The sequence below is a fragment of the Nicotiana sylvestris genome, chromosome 2, assembly GCF_000393655.2.
Source record: "Nicotiana sylvestris chromosome 2, ASM39365v2, whole genome shotgun sequence".
Lineage (NCBI taxonomy): Eukaryota > Viridiplantae > Streptophyta > Magnoliopsida > Solanales > Solanaceae > Nicotiana > Nicotiana sylvestris.
Window position 1 is genome coordinate 138,656,122 of NC_091058.1, and position 17,587 is coordinate 138,673,708.

The 17,587-nt window shown below is 36.3% G+C and overlaps 1 protein-coding gene across 1 annotated transcript; it reads left to right on the forward strand.

The window, feature by feature from the left end:
* Window positions 1-6,821: 6,821 nt before the first annotated feature.
* LOC138885677 (uncharacterized) lies at window positions 6,822-7,834 on the forward strand. The gene is made up of 3 exons (XM_070166653.1): window positions 6,822-6,899; window positions 7,077-7,574; window positions 7,679-7,834. The coding sequence occupies exons 1-3, from the start codon at window positions 6,822-6,824 to the stop codon at window positions 7,832-7,834; spliced, it is 732 nt and encodes a 243-aa protein (XP_070022754.1).
* Window positions 7,835-17,587: the final 9,753 nt, after the last annotated feature.

Here is a 17,587-nt window from a genome sequence, read left to right on the forward strand (position 1 = left end):
ATATACAGTTACGAAGTACGTCGTAGCTAAACATGAAAAATTACGTGGCTAAACACTTTAGCCATAATAATTTTTTCCATAGCATCCGTAGCCAGAAGTAGCATAACTAAAAGTTAGCTACAAACTTTAACATTTCATGGCTAAGGATTAATACTTATTGTTACAAGAATTTTATGATGTGGCTATATTAATAAAACTTTTTTGCCACAAAGAATATATATTTATTGCTAGTGATTTTATTCTTTTGCCACGATAATTAACTTTGTAGCTATCTTCTCCACTTTAGATATAAAGGGATATACTGTGGCAAAAGATGCTATATATTTAGCTACAAAATTCAAATACATAGCTATGCTCTCATATTATATGTTCCTTATGTGTTCCTTATATTACTATTGTGGAGAAGGACTCCTTGCTCGAAGAGAACTCTATCCAAAATAAGGGAGGAGTTAGAAGTTAAAGATAACTAGAACTCTTCCACCAAGAAAGAGCGTAACATTAGAACTCTAATTATTTCTGATTCTACTAATTCTATATATCTCATTTTATAGGGATGCACAAACACTGAAGTTAAACTTGAGTTGAGAGAAAAATAGCAAGGCATTTTGCAAGCAATTCGTGTGTGCAAATCTGAAGCTACATGAACCAGATAGAAGAAGCAGTTCCAAGTATTTGTCTTTTATTCTAGTTTCACTGTAGTATGTCTTTCAAGTTATACCTTTCAGTTTTACTTAGAAACATTTGTACTAGGTACTCTGAGTGTTGTATTAAAGTTAGAATTAACTTGAAACTGTCGCAACAAGCTAAGACTGGTTGCCACAGAGGGATTAGAGGTAATCCTTAGGTTTACAAAGAGTTTTATAAATGCTGTTTTAGCTAAGTGATTTAATCAAGTGTTGGGGAAAAACCTACTGAGTAGTAGGTCGTGATTTTTTACCTTTTGAGCCGGGTGTTTTTCACGTATAAATACTTGTGTTCTTTACTTTCCGCATTTATTAATCCGCAATAGTAATATAAGGAACACATAAAAGGACCAGGTCCTTCGGTAATGTGTGCATGCAAAGATTGGACACCACAATAATCACGCCCCTCCTGTGTGGCATTGAAGTATAAAATATCAAATGGTATCAGAGCGAGTTATCCTTGAAGAGGCTAACACCTTAGGAGAAGATCAAGATGAGTGCTCCACCTGAAAACTGAGAAGGGAAACCGATTGCAAGGCCACCATCTGTAAGGGCCAGTACTACTCTTGGTGGAAAAATAGGATGAGAGATCACATTCAAGGAGAGGACTATGAGCTATGTGACATTGTCATTGATGGTCCATTGGCTACCTTGAAGAAAAATGTTGAAGGAGTTGATGTGCCAATGACAACAATAAACTGCACTACTGAAGACATGAATAAGTGGGAGAAAAATGCTAAGGCCAAGAAATGGGTTGTTTGTGGACTTGGTCCAAATGAGTACAACAGAATCCAGTGACGTGACACTACTAAGCAAATTTGGGATACACTGCAAGTGTCTCACAAAGGAACAAGTGAAGAGATCTAGGGGAACTTTACTGTACTTTCAGTATGAGAACATTGCAATGAAGGATGGAGAAACCATTCAATAGATGTACACAAGGTTTACTATACTTACAAATAACCTAAAATCTCTTGGAAGGATTATTCTTGAAGAAGAAAGATTAGGGAATGTATCGATTAGGGTTTTGCCTATCACTTGGGAGATCAAGATCACTGCTATCCAGGAATCAAAGAATATTCCCACTCTCCCACTCGATGAATTGATTGGAAATCTCACTGCCTATGAACTTAGGAGACAAACCATGAAGATAGATGTACCTAAGAAGGAAGGAGCTTGTCATTCAGAATCACTGAAGGTTCTGATCTGGAAGAATATGAAATGGCTATGATCACCAAAGACTTTAAGAAGTACCTAAGGAGACGAAAGGGTTCTTCAAAAAGTGGAAGCTACACCAAGGCAATGACGCCTGAGAAGCAAACCAATGATGGCTGTTACAAGTGTGGAAAAACTGATCACCACATCAAGAACTGTCCTTTGTGTGAAATTGAATAGAAGAAGGAAAGAATTGAACGAAGGAACAGGAAGAAGGAACAGGTTCAACCCAAGTAAAGTAATAAAGGATCAACCAAGGCTATAATTGATACTTGGGGGAGAAAGCTTAGATGATGATGATGATGATAAACGAGCACTTATGGCCATTGGATAATTTGATGAAAAACTGAGGTGAGTGTCCTTCATCTTAAAGACAAAATTAATTTTTGTCCAAAGAAAGATTATCTGAGTTCTTACTAGAGCTAATTAATGAATCTGAGGATATAAATAATGAAAAGGAACAACTGTCAGAAGAATGTGTGATTTTAAAAGCTAAGTGCAAAAACCTAGAACTTAGGGCTAGTGAAACTGGAAGGGAAAATGTTGTATTGAAGAACTAGGTTCATGAACTTGACACAACTGTCCTAGAGCTTTGATCCGAAAATCGATATCTGAAATTAGGAACAGGCAAGAAGATAGCTGACCACACATAACTCACTTTAGAAGAAAATGTAAGAAAAATAAAAGATGGGTTATACAAAAGAGATGGACAGGTAAGAATCCTAAAGTATGATCTAAGCAAGGTCAAGCATGAGCTGGACAGAACTTATAAATGGAACAGATCCTCCGATGCACTTTCATGGTTACAAGAACATAATAGTAGCAACAAAAGAGGACTTGGCTTTGGAAACCCTACACCTAAGTGGGATCCCAAAAGCAAGTACCTCACACTTTTTGAGAACAAAATTTGTACACACTGTGGTAAAACTGATCACTATAAAAGTGAATGCACTGCAAAAGAAAAGGCAAGTCAAAAGAACAAAGAATTTATTCAAGGGAAGAATAGGCTGCCAAGTTGGACTAAAAAGAATTTGATTCATCCATTTGCCTATAGAAAGGGACCCAAACTAGTTTGGGTTCCTAACAGTAACCCTTGATTTCCTTTTTGTAGGTCCAAGTAAAGGGGAGCAGCCAAATATGGTACATGGATAGTGGTTGTTCAAAGCAATGATAGTAAGTAAGAACCTGTTCCTTTTACTTGAAAACCTCAAAAGAGGTAATGTCTCCTTTAGAAATGGGAAGAAATGACATATCATTGTGGTTGGAAAGGTAGGTAAGGCTGATTCTCACTCTATTGAGAATGTATACTTGATAGATGGACTGAAATACAGTCTGATAAGCGTAAAACAATTATATGATTGAGGTAACATATTAGCATTCACCTCTGCAAAATGCTTTATGATTAATCTTACTACTAACAAGATAATTTTGCAGGGAAAAAGAGTGAACATCATATATGTTGTGGATATGTCCACACTTTCAGATAATAAACTCACTTGCTTACGTGTGTTGGATAATGATCCCCTCATTTGGCATAAAATACTTGGACATGCCAGTCTAAGCTAACTCAATAAACTAGTCTCCAAGTACTTGGTGATAGGGATGCCTAACATTAAGTTCAAGGAAGATAACATTTGTGAGGCTTATGTAAGGGGGAGTATGTAAGATCCTCTTTCAAAATCAAGAAAATGGCAAGCACTACCAGGACGATGGAACTGGTCCATATGGATATGTGTGGACCAATGAGAACATTGAGCAGAGGTGGTAAGAGATATGTTATGATGCTTGTTGATCATTACTCTACGTTTAATTGGACACTATTTTTAATATCTAAAGGTAAAGCATTTGACATGTTCACTTATTTTGTTAGAAAACTCATAAACAACTAGGTAATAAACTTGCATCAATTAGGTCTGATCATGGTACTGAATTTGAGAATCCTAAATTTGCTGAATTTTTTTATGAACATGGCATAAATCTTAATTTTTCTGCTCCTAGGACTCCACAAAAAAATAGAGTAGTTAAAAGAAAGAATAGGACATTGGAAGAAATGGCTAAGACTATGCTTCTTTCTAGTAAACCGCCCCATAGCTTTTAGGTAGAAGCTGGAAACACTGCATGCTACATTATTAATAGGTACATGATTAGACCTGTTACTGAGAAGACTCCCTATGAGTTACTTAAAGAGAGAAAACAAAATATATCCCATCTTAGGGCATTTGGATGCAAGTGCTTTATTAACAATAATGATAAAGACTCCATATGTAAGTTTGATCCCAAAAGTGACGAGGGAGTATTCTTGGAATAATCTTCATATAGTAAAGATTATATGATTTATAACAAAAGAATTATGTGTGTAAAAGAAAGTACACACACGGTTTTTGACGAAACTAACATTCTTTTTAAGAGGCAGGAACGTGATGATGAAGCAGTTGGGCTAATAAGAGACTCAAATGAAACCACAGCACAGACTAAAGCTGAACCAAAGAATGAATTATATGATGGACAGGTCCTTCCACCCAGGGAAATCTCACAGGGGGAGCTGAACAAAGAGGAACTAATCCTCACACTTCGAGTGAACATGCCCATGAACATGTTCCTCAGCAACAAAGCATTGAAGGAACATCTAAGGGAAACCAGCTGGTTGTGAAACCTTAGAAGTATCAATGTTCTCATCCCATTGAGAACATAATCACTTATCCAACCTCTGGAATCAAAACTAGATCTTCTTTGAAGAATTTTTGTGCTTTTGATGCTTTCTTATCTTTTATTGAACCTAAAAATGCTACTGAAGCTTTGTAGGATACATATTGGTTGAATGCAATGCAAGATGAACTCAATCAATTTGAGAGAAGCCAAGTTTGGAATCTGGTTCCAAGACCCAAGGACAAATCAGTAATTGGAACAAAACGGGTCTTCAGAAACAAACTTGACGAATATAGAACAGTTATAAGGAACAAGGCAAGATTGTGGTTAAAGAATATAGCCAAGAGGGGAGTATAGACTATGATGAGACTTTTGCTCCAGTTGCAAGATTGGAAGCAATTAGACTTCTCATAGCCTTTGCTTACATTGAATTCACTCACATCAAATAGATGTCTAAAGTGCCTTCCTTAATGGCTATCTAAAAGAAGAAATGTTTGTCAAGCAACCTCAGGGCTTTGAAAGTAAGAAATGTCCTGATCATGTGTACAAGCTCGACAAGGCACTTTATGGGCTCAAGCAGGCTCCACGGGCATGGTATGAAAGATTGTCAAAATTCTTGCATGAGCATGGCTATAAGAAAGATAAAATTGACAATACCTTATTCTTTAAAGAAAAAGTTAAATATCTCTTGGTAGTTTAGATATATGTTGATGATATAATAATTGGAGCAACTACTGATAAGAATAATTATTTTCACAAGCTTTCTCTCTCTATAATGAGAGCTCATCTCAGCTAAGGATGGATGGCAAAGAAATCGAAGACTGGAGGGAGAGGGAAAGGAACAAAGAGCAACCTATCGGTGATAAACATGAGGAGAAGGGGGATTCCCCAATCAGAGGATGCTAAGAGAACGAAGAGCGTGAATGTAATCCAGGGAGTAGTTCCACTGGAGTTGAAGTGGACACCACAACTGATGGTGACTGTAATGGCACCTAGCAGGGCAATTGGTAAACCAATTGCAACTACAGGTACACCAACTGCAAATACTGGCGAACAGAATAAAAACAGGGCATCTTGGGCAGATCGAGTCGATACGGAGGAGAAATATGTAACTGATAAAGCTACAATCCAAAAAAAAGGGACCCTAGCCCTAAATCATGGAGTAAATATTTGGGAAATCACAATTGAGGGAGGGTTTTGACATAGTAGCAGCAGAAAAACTTGCTACGAATATAAAAATCACCATGGAAGATATTGAGGAGGAGATAGAATACTAGCAATCAGCTGTAGTCTGCTATGTGTTGGGATCGAATCCCCCCTAACAGTCATAAAAGGGTACCTTAAGCGCATATGGGGAGCTTTGGGGATAGACAAAATTGCACAAACTAGCAACGGGGTTTTCTTTGTTAGATTTCATAGTATGGAGAGTCGTATTAAAGTAGTTGAAGATAGGATTCCGACTTTTGACAGGAAATATGTGATTGTAAAGCCGTGGAGACTAGAAGAGGAAATGAACAATATCACAGTTGAAAAGGTACCTATCTGGATTAAATTGATAGGATTGAATCTGAAGTATTGGGGGCAAGAAACACTAACAAAAATAGCAGGATTGGGAAACCAGTGAAAACTGATGCAGCAACCACTATGAAAGAGAGGTTGATAAATACTAGGGTACTGGTTGATGTCCAATTGAACCAAACACACCCAGACATAATCATGTTTGAAAGTGAAAACAAGGCAGGTAATCAAACAGTAAGTGGAGTATGAATGGAAACCTATACTTTGCGAACATTGTAAGATCTTTGGGCATGAGAAGAAGCAATGTAAAAAGATGAATAAGAAACTAGAAGATACTCAAAAAGCACGAGTGAATTGCATACAGAAATACAAGGCAACAGCTGGGGAAAGTAAGACAGATGAAGACAAAGTGAAGGAAGTGCAACATAGCCCTGGAAGACATAGACAACAAATGCAGTACAAAGAGGTTGTTCTTACTACAAGCAATCCTTTTGCATCACTAGGAGAGGTAAGTAGTGCAACAATGTCAAACAACAAAGAATGGAAGCCTGGAGAGGGAGGAAAAGGAGAGAAAATGAAGCAAGCTGAAAATGCTACCACTTAGGCGGTAAACTAAGCTATGGCTTCAATAAGTAGCACAGTTAAGAACACAGTGATGGGTCCAGGTACGGGGAGGGTGGGAAACCCCTCCCCCCTATGCTAGATAAAATTGGATTTTGGAATACCAGGGGTCTGAATAGACAGGCAAAACAGAAAGAAATGAATCTGTTTATGCACAACTGTAAAGTTGGTCTATTTGGACTCTTGGAAACAAAGGTTAAAAGGCACAATGCTCAGGTAGCATCCTTTAACCTATGTAATGGATGGTCTTTCACCACAAATCTTAACCATCACCTTGGTGGTAGGATTTGGTTACTCTAAAAGCCATTAATATTTGAATTTAATACAAAAGAAATGTCCTCACAAATGATCCATTGTGAGGTGATACATAGAGTGGCTAAATTGATATTTCAGGTGACACTAGTGTATGAGTTCAATGACCAGGCTCTAAGAAGGGAACTATGGAAACAACTTATGGGGATGTATGGTATAATACAATGGGCATGGGCAGTAATTGGAGATTTCAATTGTGTTCTCAATAGAGATGAGAGAATTGGCAGTCCTATTTCTTTATCAGAAATAAGAGAGTCTAAGCATTGTGTTCAAGTTTGTTCTTTAAATGATCTGAGATCATCAGGGGCATTCTACACATGGAATAACAAGCTTGGAGATATCAGCAGGGTTTACAACAAAATTAATAGAGTCCTAGTCGATAGTGATTGGATTACCACTCTACCAAGTTCTGAAGCACACTTTGGAAATGAAGGGCTAATGGATCATCGTCCAGTAATAATAAATTGGGGAAATGGGCAGCAACCAAACCAATGCAGATTTAAAAACTTCAACATGTGGAGTCAGGCACCAAACTTCCAACCGGCAGTTGAATTTTTAGCTGGGAAAGAAGTATTGCTGGTACAAAAATGTTTGGCTTGGTAGGAAAGTTGAATTAGCTCAAATCCACTCTTAGGGGAATAAACAAAGTAAACTTCAGTAATGTGAAAATCAACACAAAAAAGGTCAAGAAGGAGCTGGACGAATGTCAAAATAAATTGCATAAGGACCCTAAGAACCTACAACTAATAGAGTATGAAAGGAGATTAATAGAAGAGTACCAGAAATGGAAGCTAGCAGAGACCAATAATTCAGACAGAAATGCAAGATCCAATGGCTAAACTATGGAGATTTGAACACAAAGTCTTTCATAGTATTCTAAAAGTAAGAAGAAATACAAACAGGATTTTCACAATCAATAGCAACAATGGAGAGATCATTACTGACTTACCAAGGATAGCACAAAGCTTTGTAGAGTTCTACACATCTTTGTTAGGATTTTCAAGCACTAACAGGACCAGAGTTTGCAGCTCAATAATGAAGGAAGGCCTAGTGGTCTCAAGGGAGCATAGGAAGATGCTTATAGAAGAGTTCACTGAACAAGAGATGAAAATAACCCTATGGGAGATAGAAGGTGAGAAATCCCCAGGTCCAGATGGTTATAGAAGTCAATTATTTAAAGACTGTTGGGATGCCATTAAGGATGACCTATTAGCTGGGGTGATAGAATTCTTCAGAACTGGGAAACTTTTGAAGGTATGGAATGAAACTGTACTCACGCTAGTGCCTAAGAAGGATCATGCTAAAACTGTGGGAGAATATAGACCCATAGCAGGTTGCAACACAATATACAAGATAATTTCTAAAATGCTGTCCAATAGACTGAAGAAGGTGCTACCAGAGATCATTTTTGTTAATCAGAGTGCATTTGTAGCAGGAAGATCTATTTCCTAGAATGTGCTTATTTGCCAAGACTTGGTTAGACTGTACAACAGAAACACACTACCAGTAACTTCCTGATAAAGATTGACTTGAAAAAAACATATGACACTATTGAACGGGAGTTTGTGGAAGAGATGTTACATGCACTGGATTTTCTACAACAATTCATCTGATATACTATGACTTGTATGACAAATGCTAAGTATTGTATTGCAATGAATGGGGGCTGTATGGAAATATAATAGGTAAAAGAGGGCTGAATACATCAGGTGGCACAGGTGGCAAATCATCAGGAGTTTGGATTTCATGCAAAATGTAAAAGTCTTAGGCTGCATAATCTATGTTTTGCAGATGATGTCCTATTATTTAGCATGGGGGACTTCTAGTCTATCCTCTTTATGCTGATAGGATTAAAGACATTTTCTAATACTTCAGGATTTTGTATAAATTCAGCAAAATCAAGCATATTCAGTGTGTACATGCAACCCTAATGTGAGGCAAACTTACTGGAGATGACTGGCTATGCAAAAGGCACACTATCTTCTAGATACCTTGGAGTAACAATATCTGCTCGAAAACTATCAAAAATGGGTTATAAAGTTTTGAGTGACAGACTAACAGCATGAGTAAGGAGTTGGGCTACTAGACATCTCTCCTATGCTGGGAGAGTGATACTCATTAATTCAGTTCTACTTCATATACAGAGATACTTGGCTTCCATTTTCATCTTACCAAAGTCAGTGCTTAAAGGAATCTCTGCAACATGTAGAAATTTCCTATGGGATGGTAAAGTGGTAATAAATAGAACCCCTCTTGTGGCCTGGGACCTGGCATGCAGGCCAAAGAGAGAAGGAGGACTGGGAATCATAGAGTGCCAGAAATGGAATGAAGCTGCAATAGCAAAATAAATTTGGAGCATTGCTCAAAACGCTGATAATTTGTGGGTCAAATGAATTAATAATATCTACTTAAAGGGTACTGGTTGGCGGCAATATAGCCCCCACTAGATTGTTGTTGGTACTAGAAAAAGTATGCAAGATAAGAGATACATATGCAACCCATTTTGTGATAAATGGCTAGATAAAAACTCAAGGTAAATACACAGTGAATGCTGGCTATAAATGGAAAATGGGAGAGCAGGAGGATTAGCCTTGGTTGAGATAGGTATGGAGCTGAGGAAATATGGAAAAACATAGTTTCATCTGTTGGTTGGTGTTTCATAAAAGATTACTCACAAAAGAGAGGCTACAGATTGAGAATAAGTCAAGATGATAAATGTGTAATGTGTGGTGCTAACATAGAGACCATAGAACATCTGTACTTTGAATGTGCATTCTCCCAGAGGTGCCTACAAGGTATACTTAACTAGAGAGGAAGTGCAGTTCAGCAGATGGACATAAATGGGATATGGAAGAGATTAGCAAGGACCACCAAGGGTAGAAACTGTAGGGCTTTTGTTATTGCAACTATGGCAGCAGTGATCTATCACATTTGGAAAGCAAGGAACCTGGCGTACTAGGAATCCAAATTACCACGACCTAAAGTTCTGATAGAACATATACAACAAGAGTGCAAAATGCATAGAAACATATTCATCAATATGAAGCAGGGCAACAAAGAAAGGGAGTGGTTGAACAACAAACTTAGCTTCACTTATAGAGTGTTCATAGTTTATATGATATAGATACTTGAAACAGAGGTAGAGTTATATTTGAAAAATAGAATAGGAATTTAGAAGGTAACCATTAGGAGAGGCAGATTGTGAGAAACTGAGAATACTGTACTTGTTCATGGAGATTAATAAAATATTTTTCTTCACCAAAAAAAACTACTGATAAGTTAAGTAAAGAATTTGCTAATCTAATAGGGAGTGAATTTGAAATGAGCATGATGGGTGAGCTTAATTTCTTTTTAGGCTTACAAATTAAACAAAATACAAATGGAACTATGATCCATCAACAAAAGTGCGTGAAAGAGTTGTTTAAAATGTTTAAAATGGAAGATTCCAAAGAAATTGTCACACCAATAGCAACACCCTCAAAATTGGATATAGATGAACATGGTTCATCTGTTGATCAGAAGTTGTATAGGGAAATGATTGGTTCTTTGTTGTATCTCACTACTAGTAGACCTGACATTATTTTCAATGTAGGCCTTTGTGCTAGATTTCAGGAAATTCCAAAGGAATCTCACTTGACTGTTGTCAAGAGGATCTTGATATACCTAAAAGGCACCACTGTCCTCTATCTATGGTATCTAAAATGTAGTAATTTTCAGCTTAGTGGGATGTGGTGACACTGATTATGCAGGTTTTCTTGTGCATAGAATGAGCACCTCAGGTATGGCACACTTTCTTGGCTCATGTCTTGTGTCTTTTGCCACAAAAAAACAAAATTCTATGGCCTTGTCTACTGCTAAAGGTAAGTATGTTGACGTTGCCTCATGTTGTGCTCAATTATTATGGATCAAACAATAGTTAATGGACTTTGAAATTGATGTAGGTTGTATCCTCATCTTTGTGATAACACTAGTGCAACTAGTATGACTAAGAACCCGATTCATCACTAAAGAACTAAGCACATAGATGTTAAGCATCACTTTTTGAGGGAAAACTATGAAAAATGTTTGATCATTGTGGAATTTTGTGCTACTGACAAGCAAATAGCTGACATTTTCATAAAAGCTCTAAGTAGAGATCACTTTGAAAGGAACATGTTAGAATTAGGGATGATTAAGATCACATAAAAGGAACCTTTTCTAACTCAAAAATTGGCTAGACAATGTGAAGCTTGTACATAATTAGATTAGATTTTGCTCAGTCTCTTACTTTCACTAGTATACTCTTGTACCATGTGCTAAAACATCTCATTAATCTCTAACTATATTATCTTTATTTTCGTGGAAAATTTACACTTACATAAGAGATTTCTCAATGAAGAACCTAGTTCATCAAGATTATATGGTATGTACTCTCCGCTATGCATATTTTGAAATAATTATAATTGGATTATGATCAAAAGGAGAATCTCATTTAATCCTAACCTCCTTAAGCTTATCCATTACGAAATGAACTAGTTTCACCCAAAGAGAGTCCCAAAACATAATAAGTGCCTAGATTCTAGGGAGAGTCCTCAACATCATTTCAAACTGACTCCCAATTTGATTAGACTTTTGAGCTTCTGAAAAAGATGCTATTACCCAATCAAATTCCCCCTCTTTAAATTGATTTGGCCTTAGTCATTTCTTCACTTCTAATTTACAACCGCCAAATACCTCTCTCAATCTTCTCTCATCTTCTAAACTTACACGCATTCCTTCTACCATCATCAATGGACAACCTCTCTGAAAAACCCTCATCACCATCTAAAGAATCCACACCCATACCTTCAACCACCACTATACCGAGAAAAAGATGAGTTAAGGTTATTTCTCGTAAGACAGTGGCAGAAAGTAATTATCAAAGAAGTTAGATGAAGAATTGAAAGCAAGCCAGACATAAGAACCCCAAAATTTGACGACTCATTTAAGTCTGCTACTGGGGGAAGAGATTATTTCTTCTAAAATAATATTGATAACATCTAGTCCTAATATTACTTCTGAAATAATCTTTGAGATTGCTGTAAATTTGGAAAATAGGTTTGTTCTAGTAGGAACTATAGATGGGGTTGAGACGACTGAGTCTGGGAAAATTGGTGGTAAAATTAAAAAAAAAAGAAAAGAAAAAGATAGTGAGAATGCTCAAGGAGATGTGAGGGGAATGGGAAAGGAAGGAGTGGCTGAATCTTCACCTGCTCATGTTGGTTTGACTGAAGAAACATGATCTATGGTAGTGTGGAGTGAGGAATTTGCTAGAGAGGAAGAAAGTTTAGAGAAAAAGAGGTAGTGGGTCTGTTGAAGCTGTTCTAAAAAAAGGTAGTGGTTCTGTTGAAGCTGTTGAGGGGTTGGTTAGGGTAAGGAAGAGGTTCCAAGAATATGTTCCATCTGTGCAGGAACCCCTCGAAGATCTATTGAAAAGAGTGTCTGATAGTTACAATCCAAAAATGAAAAAAGAGTTTAGAAATTAAAATTCTTGGTACTGCTAGGGGAAACAAGAAGAGAAAGGCTGCCCTTCTATCTGTAGTGACTCCTCCAACAAGAGGGAGATCTACAAGGAGTCGGAAGAAACAGAGTGAGGCTGAATTGGAAAAAGCCCTAGGAGAGCAAAAGAAAAGTTGTTGCAAAAGGAAAGAAGAAACTGGTTGATCTTGTTGAGGTAGTTGAAATTGAGGAGATGGACCTGGTCCTTCATAATGAAGATGAGGCACAAGAGGTAGAGGTTTTGGCTCCAAAGGCAAAAAAAATCAAGACGTCCAAAAAGAAGTCTCATTCAAAGAAAAAGTCTGAAGAGCCTTCTACCTTGGCTAAAAGAACTAGGTCCGGCATAAAATCTTGGAAAGTGAAAATAGTGGAGGAAGAACAATATGAAGTCGAAGAAGAAACTGATCAAGAACATGACAAGTTGGTTAAGTTTGGGAAAAAAATCATTTTGAAGGGTAGACTCCTTAAGGACTTGGAGGATGAAGGCATGGTAATGCTACTAAAAAAACTACAACTGCAAGGTTTGAAGGACATGATCCTTTAGAAGGATGGAAAGCTTGCGAGAACTGAGATTGTGGAGTTCAAGGCAAATTGTGAGATAAAAAATGGCAGTCACAAGTGGGGTGAATGGGGTGTCAGTGAGCTTCGATGACAAGGAATTAGGAGAGATTCTAGGTATGTCTTCTGAAGGTTAAATGATTACAAGAAGCTCAAATGGTCAAGTCTAGAGAACCTACCTACCTCCCTTACCATTACAAGAAAGTTTGCTGATAATAAGTTAGATCTAGAGGCCAAGGCTGTATACAAAAGTGAGATAAAGCCACCTGACAAAGTGCTGTTTGAATTTGTTAACAAAGCCGTGTTGCCCAAGCAGGAAAGAAGGCACATTGCCGCCTTTATGGACCTAGTCCTGATGGAATATATGGACAGTGGGAAGCAAATCAATTAGCATGGGTTTATCACCCAGCTTCTTGATAGGGTACTAAGTAGCACAAAAACTCATGTCATACCCTATGGTTTCATTCTCACGAATGTACTTGCTCACTTCAAGGTACCCTTTAAAAAATGGAAAGTTGGTACAAATAATGATCACTTTGAGGCAAAAACTTTGACTGTATATGACTATGAAGTCCACACCACTCCCAAAGAACCTGGTTCGTCCAAAAAGATACCTGTGAATAGCAAAGTGGGAGCCTTGCTACAAGAGAGTGGGGATAAGGATGCTAAAATTGAAAGGCTGAAGAAAAGGTTGGCAGAAGTAGAAACCGAGAGAGGTGCTCTTAGGGTTGAACTTGCAAAAGAAAAGGAGAAGAATGACGACATTCTTTATGATATGTTGAAACTGCTTCAAGACAAGGACCAGGACCAAGAACCTGGTCCTTCCTAGCCTTAAGACCTTCCTTGCCTAATGGGACAAACTAGTGACCCGGATGAGATTTTTTTGTTCTTTTTGCTCATGATCCAGTATCTTTATTTTTCTTTATGCTTTATGGATGACTAGTATATTTCAATGATAATCAACTATTTTTGTGCACTAACTGTTTGTTGATGCTTCTTAGATGGTTAATATCATTATATTGCTAAATGATGCTAGACTCCATAATTGCATTTGAAGTATCCAAGTGGCCATGAATGATATCTATTAAGATCAGATTATCTAGCATAATTATGCAACTTTTCGATAATGCCAAAAGGGGAAAACAGTTTGTGCTTATTACTTTGGACTGTGATGTTTATAACCTAATGAACCTGGTTCTTAATGATTTGTGACTTTAAAATGGAAAATGTTCTAACATTGTGTCGATGTTGAGATGAGTTGAAACATGTCCTATGCTTATGTAAAGTAAAAAATTTGTCATCATCAAAAAGAGAAATTTGTTGGCCCAAGTGAAGTTTGTTTTGATGATTGACAAAGGAACTCAAGAATGAACCAGATCCATACACAGTGTACATAGACACGGGCAAATTTGATTACACGGGATGACGTGAAGGAGAGAAACTTAAGTTGTTATATTTGATATCTCCTTAACGAAAAGGTTGCATAAGTGAATATGAGAAAGACTCCTTACTCGAAGATAACTTTATCCAAGATAAGGGAGGACTTAAAAGTTGAAGATAACTAGAACTCTTCCACTAAGGAAAAGTATAGCATTGGAACTCTAATTATTTCTCATTCTACTAACTCTATATATTTTAGGATGTTCTCATTTTATAGGGATGAACAAACGCTAAAGTTAAATGTGAGTTGAGAGAAAAATAGCAAGGCATTTTGCAAGCAATTCGTATGTGAGTCAAGTGTTCAAACCTAAAGCTACATGAACCAGATAGAAGAACCAGTTTCAAGTGTCTGTCTTTTATTCTGGTTTCATTGTAGTAGGACTTTCAAGTTGTACCTTTCAGCTTTACTTAGAAATATTTGTACTACGTACTCTGAATGTTGTATTCAAGTTAGAGTTAACTTGAAATTATCGCAACAGGTTGGAGCTAGTTGCCACAAAGGAATTAGAGGTAATCCTTAGGTTTACAAAGAGTTTTGTAAATGCTATTTTGGCTCAGTGGTTTAGTGAAGTATTGGAAAAAAATCCTACTAAGTAGTAGGTCGTGGTTTTTTACCTTTTGAGCCGGGTATTTTTCACATAAAAATACTTGTGTTATCTACTTTTCGTATTTATTATTCAACAACAATAATATAAGGAACACATAGAAGAATCAGATCCTTATATAATCTGTGCACACGAAAATTGGAACCACACAAATCACCCCCCTTTTGTGTAGCATTGAAGTATAAAATATCAATTGGTATCAGAATGAGTTATCCTTGAAGAGGCTAATACCTTAGGAGAAGATCAAGATGAGTGGACCACTTGGAAACTAGGAAGGGCAATCCACTACAAGACCACCACTCCTAATGGCCAGTACTACTCTTGGTGGAAAAACAGGATGGGAGATCACATTCAAGGAGATGACTATGAGCTATGTGACATTGTCACTGATGGTCCACTGGTAAGAAAAGTTTTGAAGGAGTAGATGTGCCAAAGACTCTTGATTTTCTTCCAAGAGAGTCAAAGATTCAAATCTCAAATAGCTCGTTTCTTTAAGTACTTACGAGAACCTTTGTGGTTAAAAATTGTGATGAAGTAGAATTGAACTCACGACTTTTTCTACTCAAGACTCAACAAAACCAATAGACTAAGACTATTTCTTGCTTAAAAGAATGATAATTAAAGTTATTATTCCTGTTCTTTATAAATTTTGACACGACTTATAAAAATTCATATGTACGCCCCTGTAATATATTATTTTTCATTATTGAAATTTAAATTTAACATATAAGTGGGTTAAAGTTGATGATCATACAATAAGTGCCACATTTCCGAAATGGATAAGAAACTTGCCTATTTGAAGAAAAAGACAGTGCCAGGCGCCAGCTCCTATTACTCTTCTTTTCTCTTTTGGAACCAAAAGAGTAAAAGCTGGTGTAGAGGAGATACTGTTTTACTTTTGGCCACGCAAGGAACGCTTTTTTCTTCTTTAAGGCGTACATGGACAAATTGAAACTTGAGCAAATGAAGGGCAATTGGACATGTAGCTGGATTTCATTTTAGTCAATGACTCGACGTGGATCACAGGGGCACACGGAATGGATATACGTGAAGCTTTAAAGTATTAACTTTATGATATATCATCCTCTCCAATTATTGGATTCCTTTTCATTATAACGACTTGAGAAACAATAGCTAGACGAATTGACCTGACCAATTTCATTTAGAGAAACTTGAAAAGTTGCAAAAGAAGATGTTGCTACTAAAAAATTTTTGTGTTTTTTACTTTCCGTACTTATTATTTTGTATTAGTAGTATAAGCAACACATAGAAAAACTAAGTTTTTCTATAATTGGTGCACGCAAAAATTGAACATTACACAAATCACTTCTCTTGTGTGGCATTGAAGTATAAAATATCAATACACTTTATTAGTTTAATTATTTTTAATTTCTTAATATACTTACGAGTTCCAAACAATAAATGTAAATGCATAGCAGCTTGTATATTACTTATATTTTCCCCCTGTAGAAGAAATATATAGTGCGTGATTTCTCTAACAAATTTGAGTCAAATTCAGAATGTAAAGCTGGTAAATACATTTGTCTGTTTTTTAAAAATTTCTCCGCGCATTTTAATTTATGTGACCAAGCTTAAGAATTTTTTTTTTTTTTTGAACTTTTAGTGAAAAATTAGGCACATATTATTTTGTGTGGCTATAAATCATTGCAAAAAGTAATTTATTTTTGTTATGAATAGTTTGTACATTGGATATTACTTTGGATACTATATTGGATGTTACATTGGATGCCCATGTTGTGAATAACTTAAAGATTAAATTTCCTACTTTATGTCCATCATCTTTACTTTTTATGCCTATAAAAGACCATGTAATTGCAATGGAAAAATACACCAAAGTGAAAGAAGAAAACACTTCTCCATTCTTTCTATCTCTTCTTATTTACATTTTACTGTATTACTTTTATTTTATAACACGTTATCAGCACGAAGCTCTAATTTTATTCTTAACTCCCGCTAAGTTGAGCCATATTTTATTAAGGTATGTATCATTATAATCATCTTATTTATGGCAGTACATATCATATGCTCACTGTTTGCAGATTACTTGTGCGCTTGGGCATCTTAAATAGTTTAAGTACATTGCAGTGATTAAATAACTATTTCCTTCCGTGCTCAACTCTTAGAGGACCTCAAAGTCATCAAACTAGCTATGCACTAATGTCATGGACTCCCTGGATCAAAACATATCTTTAAGGCATTTTGAAGAACTGTGAGAAATGAATTGACAAGCAATAATTTTTTAATTACTTTATATTTATTAGAACATATAAATAATGTTAGTCACGTTCAATTCTATTAACACATATATATATCAATAATATAAAGTGAAATAAAATAAGTATGTAATTTTTACTTTATGGCAAGAATAAAATGCAATAGTAGATTGTTAACATGATATAGCTCTATTTTTATTTTTTTTTACCTTAATCGTTATTTTCATTAATTGTTTAT

Excerpts from the sequence above, each read along its gene's own strand:
- LOC138885677 (XM_070166653.1), top strand. The coding sequence starts at position 6,822 with ATGAATCTGTTTATGCACAACTGTAAAGTTGGTCTATTTGGACTCTTG. Across the intron at positions 6,900-7,076 it reads TTAAAAGGCACAATGCTCAG|GTGACACTAGTGTATGAGTT; the intron begins GTAGCATCCTTT and ends TTGATATTTCAG. Across the intron at positions 7,575-7,678 it reads CTGGGAAAGAAGTATTGCTG|GTCAAGAAGGAGCTGGACGA; the intron begins GTACAAAAATGT and ends AACACAAAAAAG.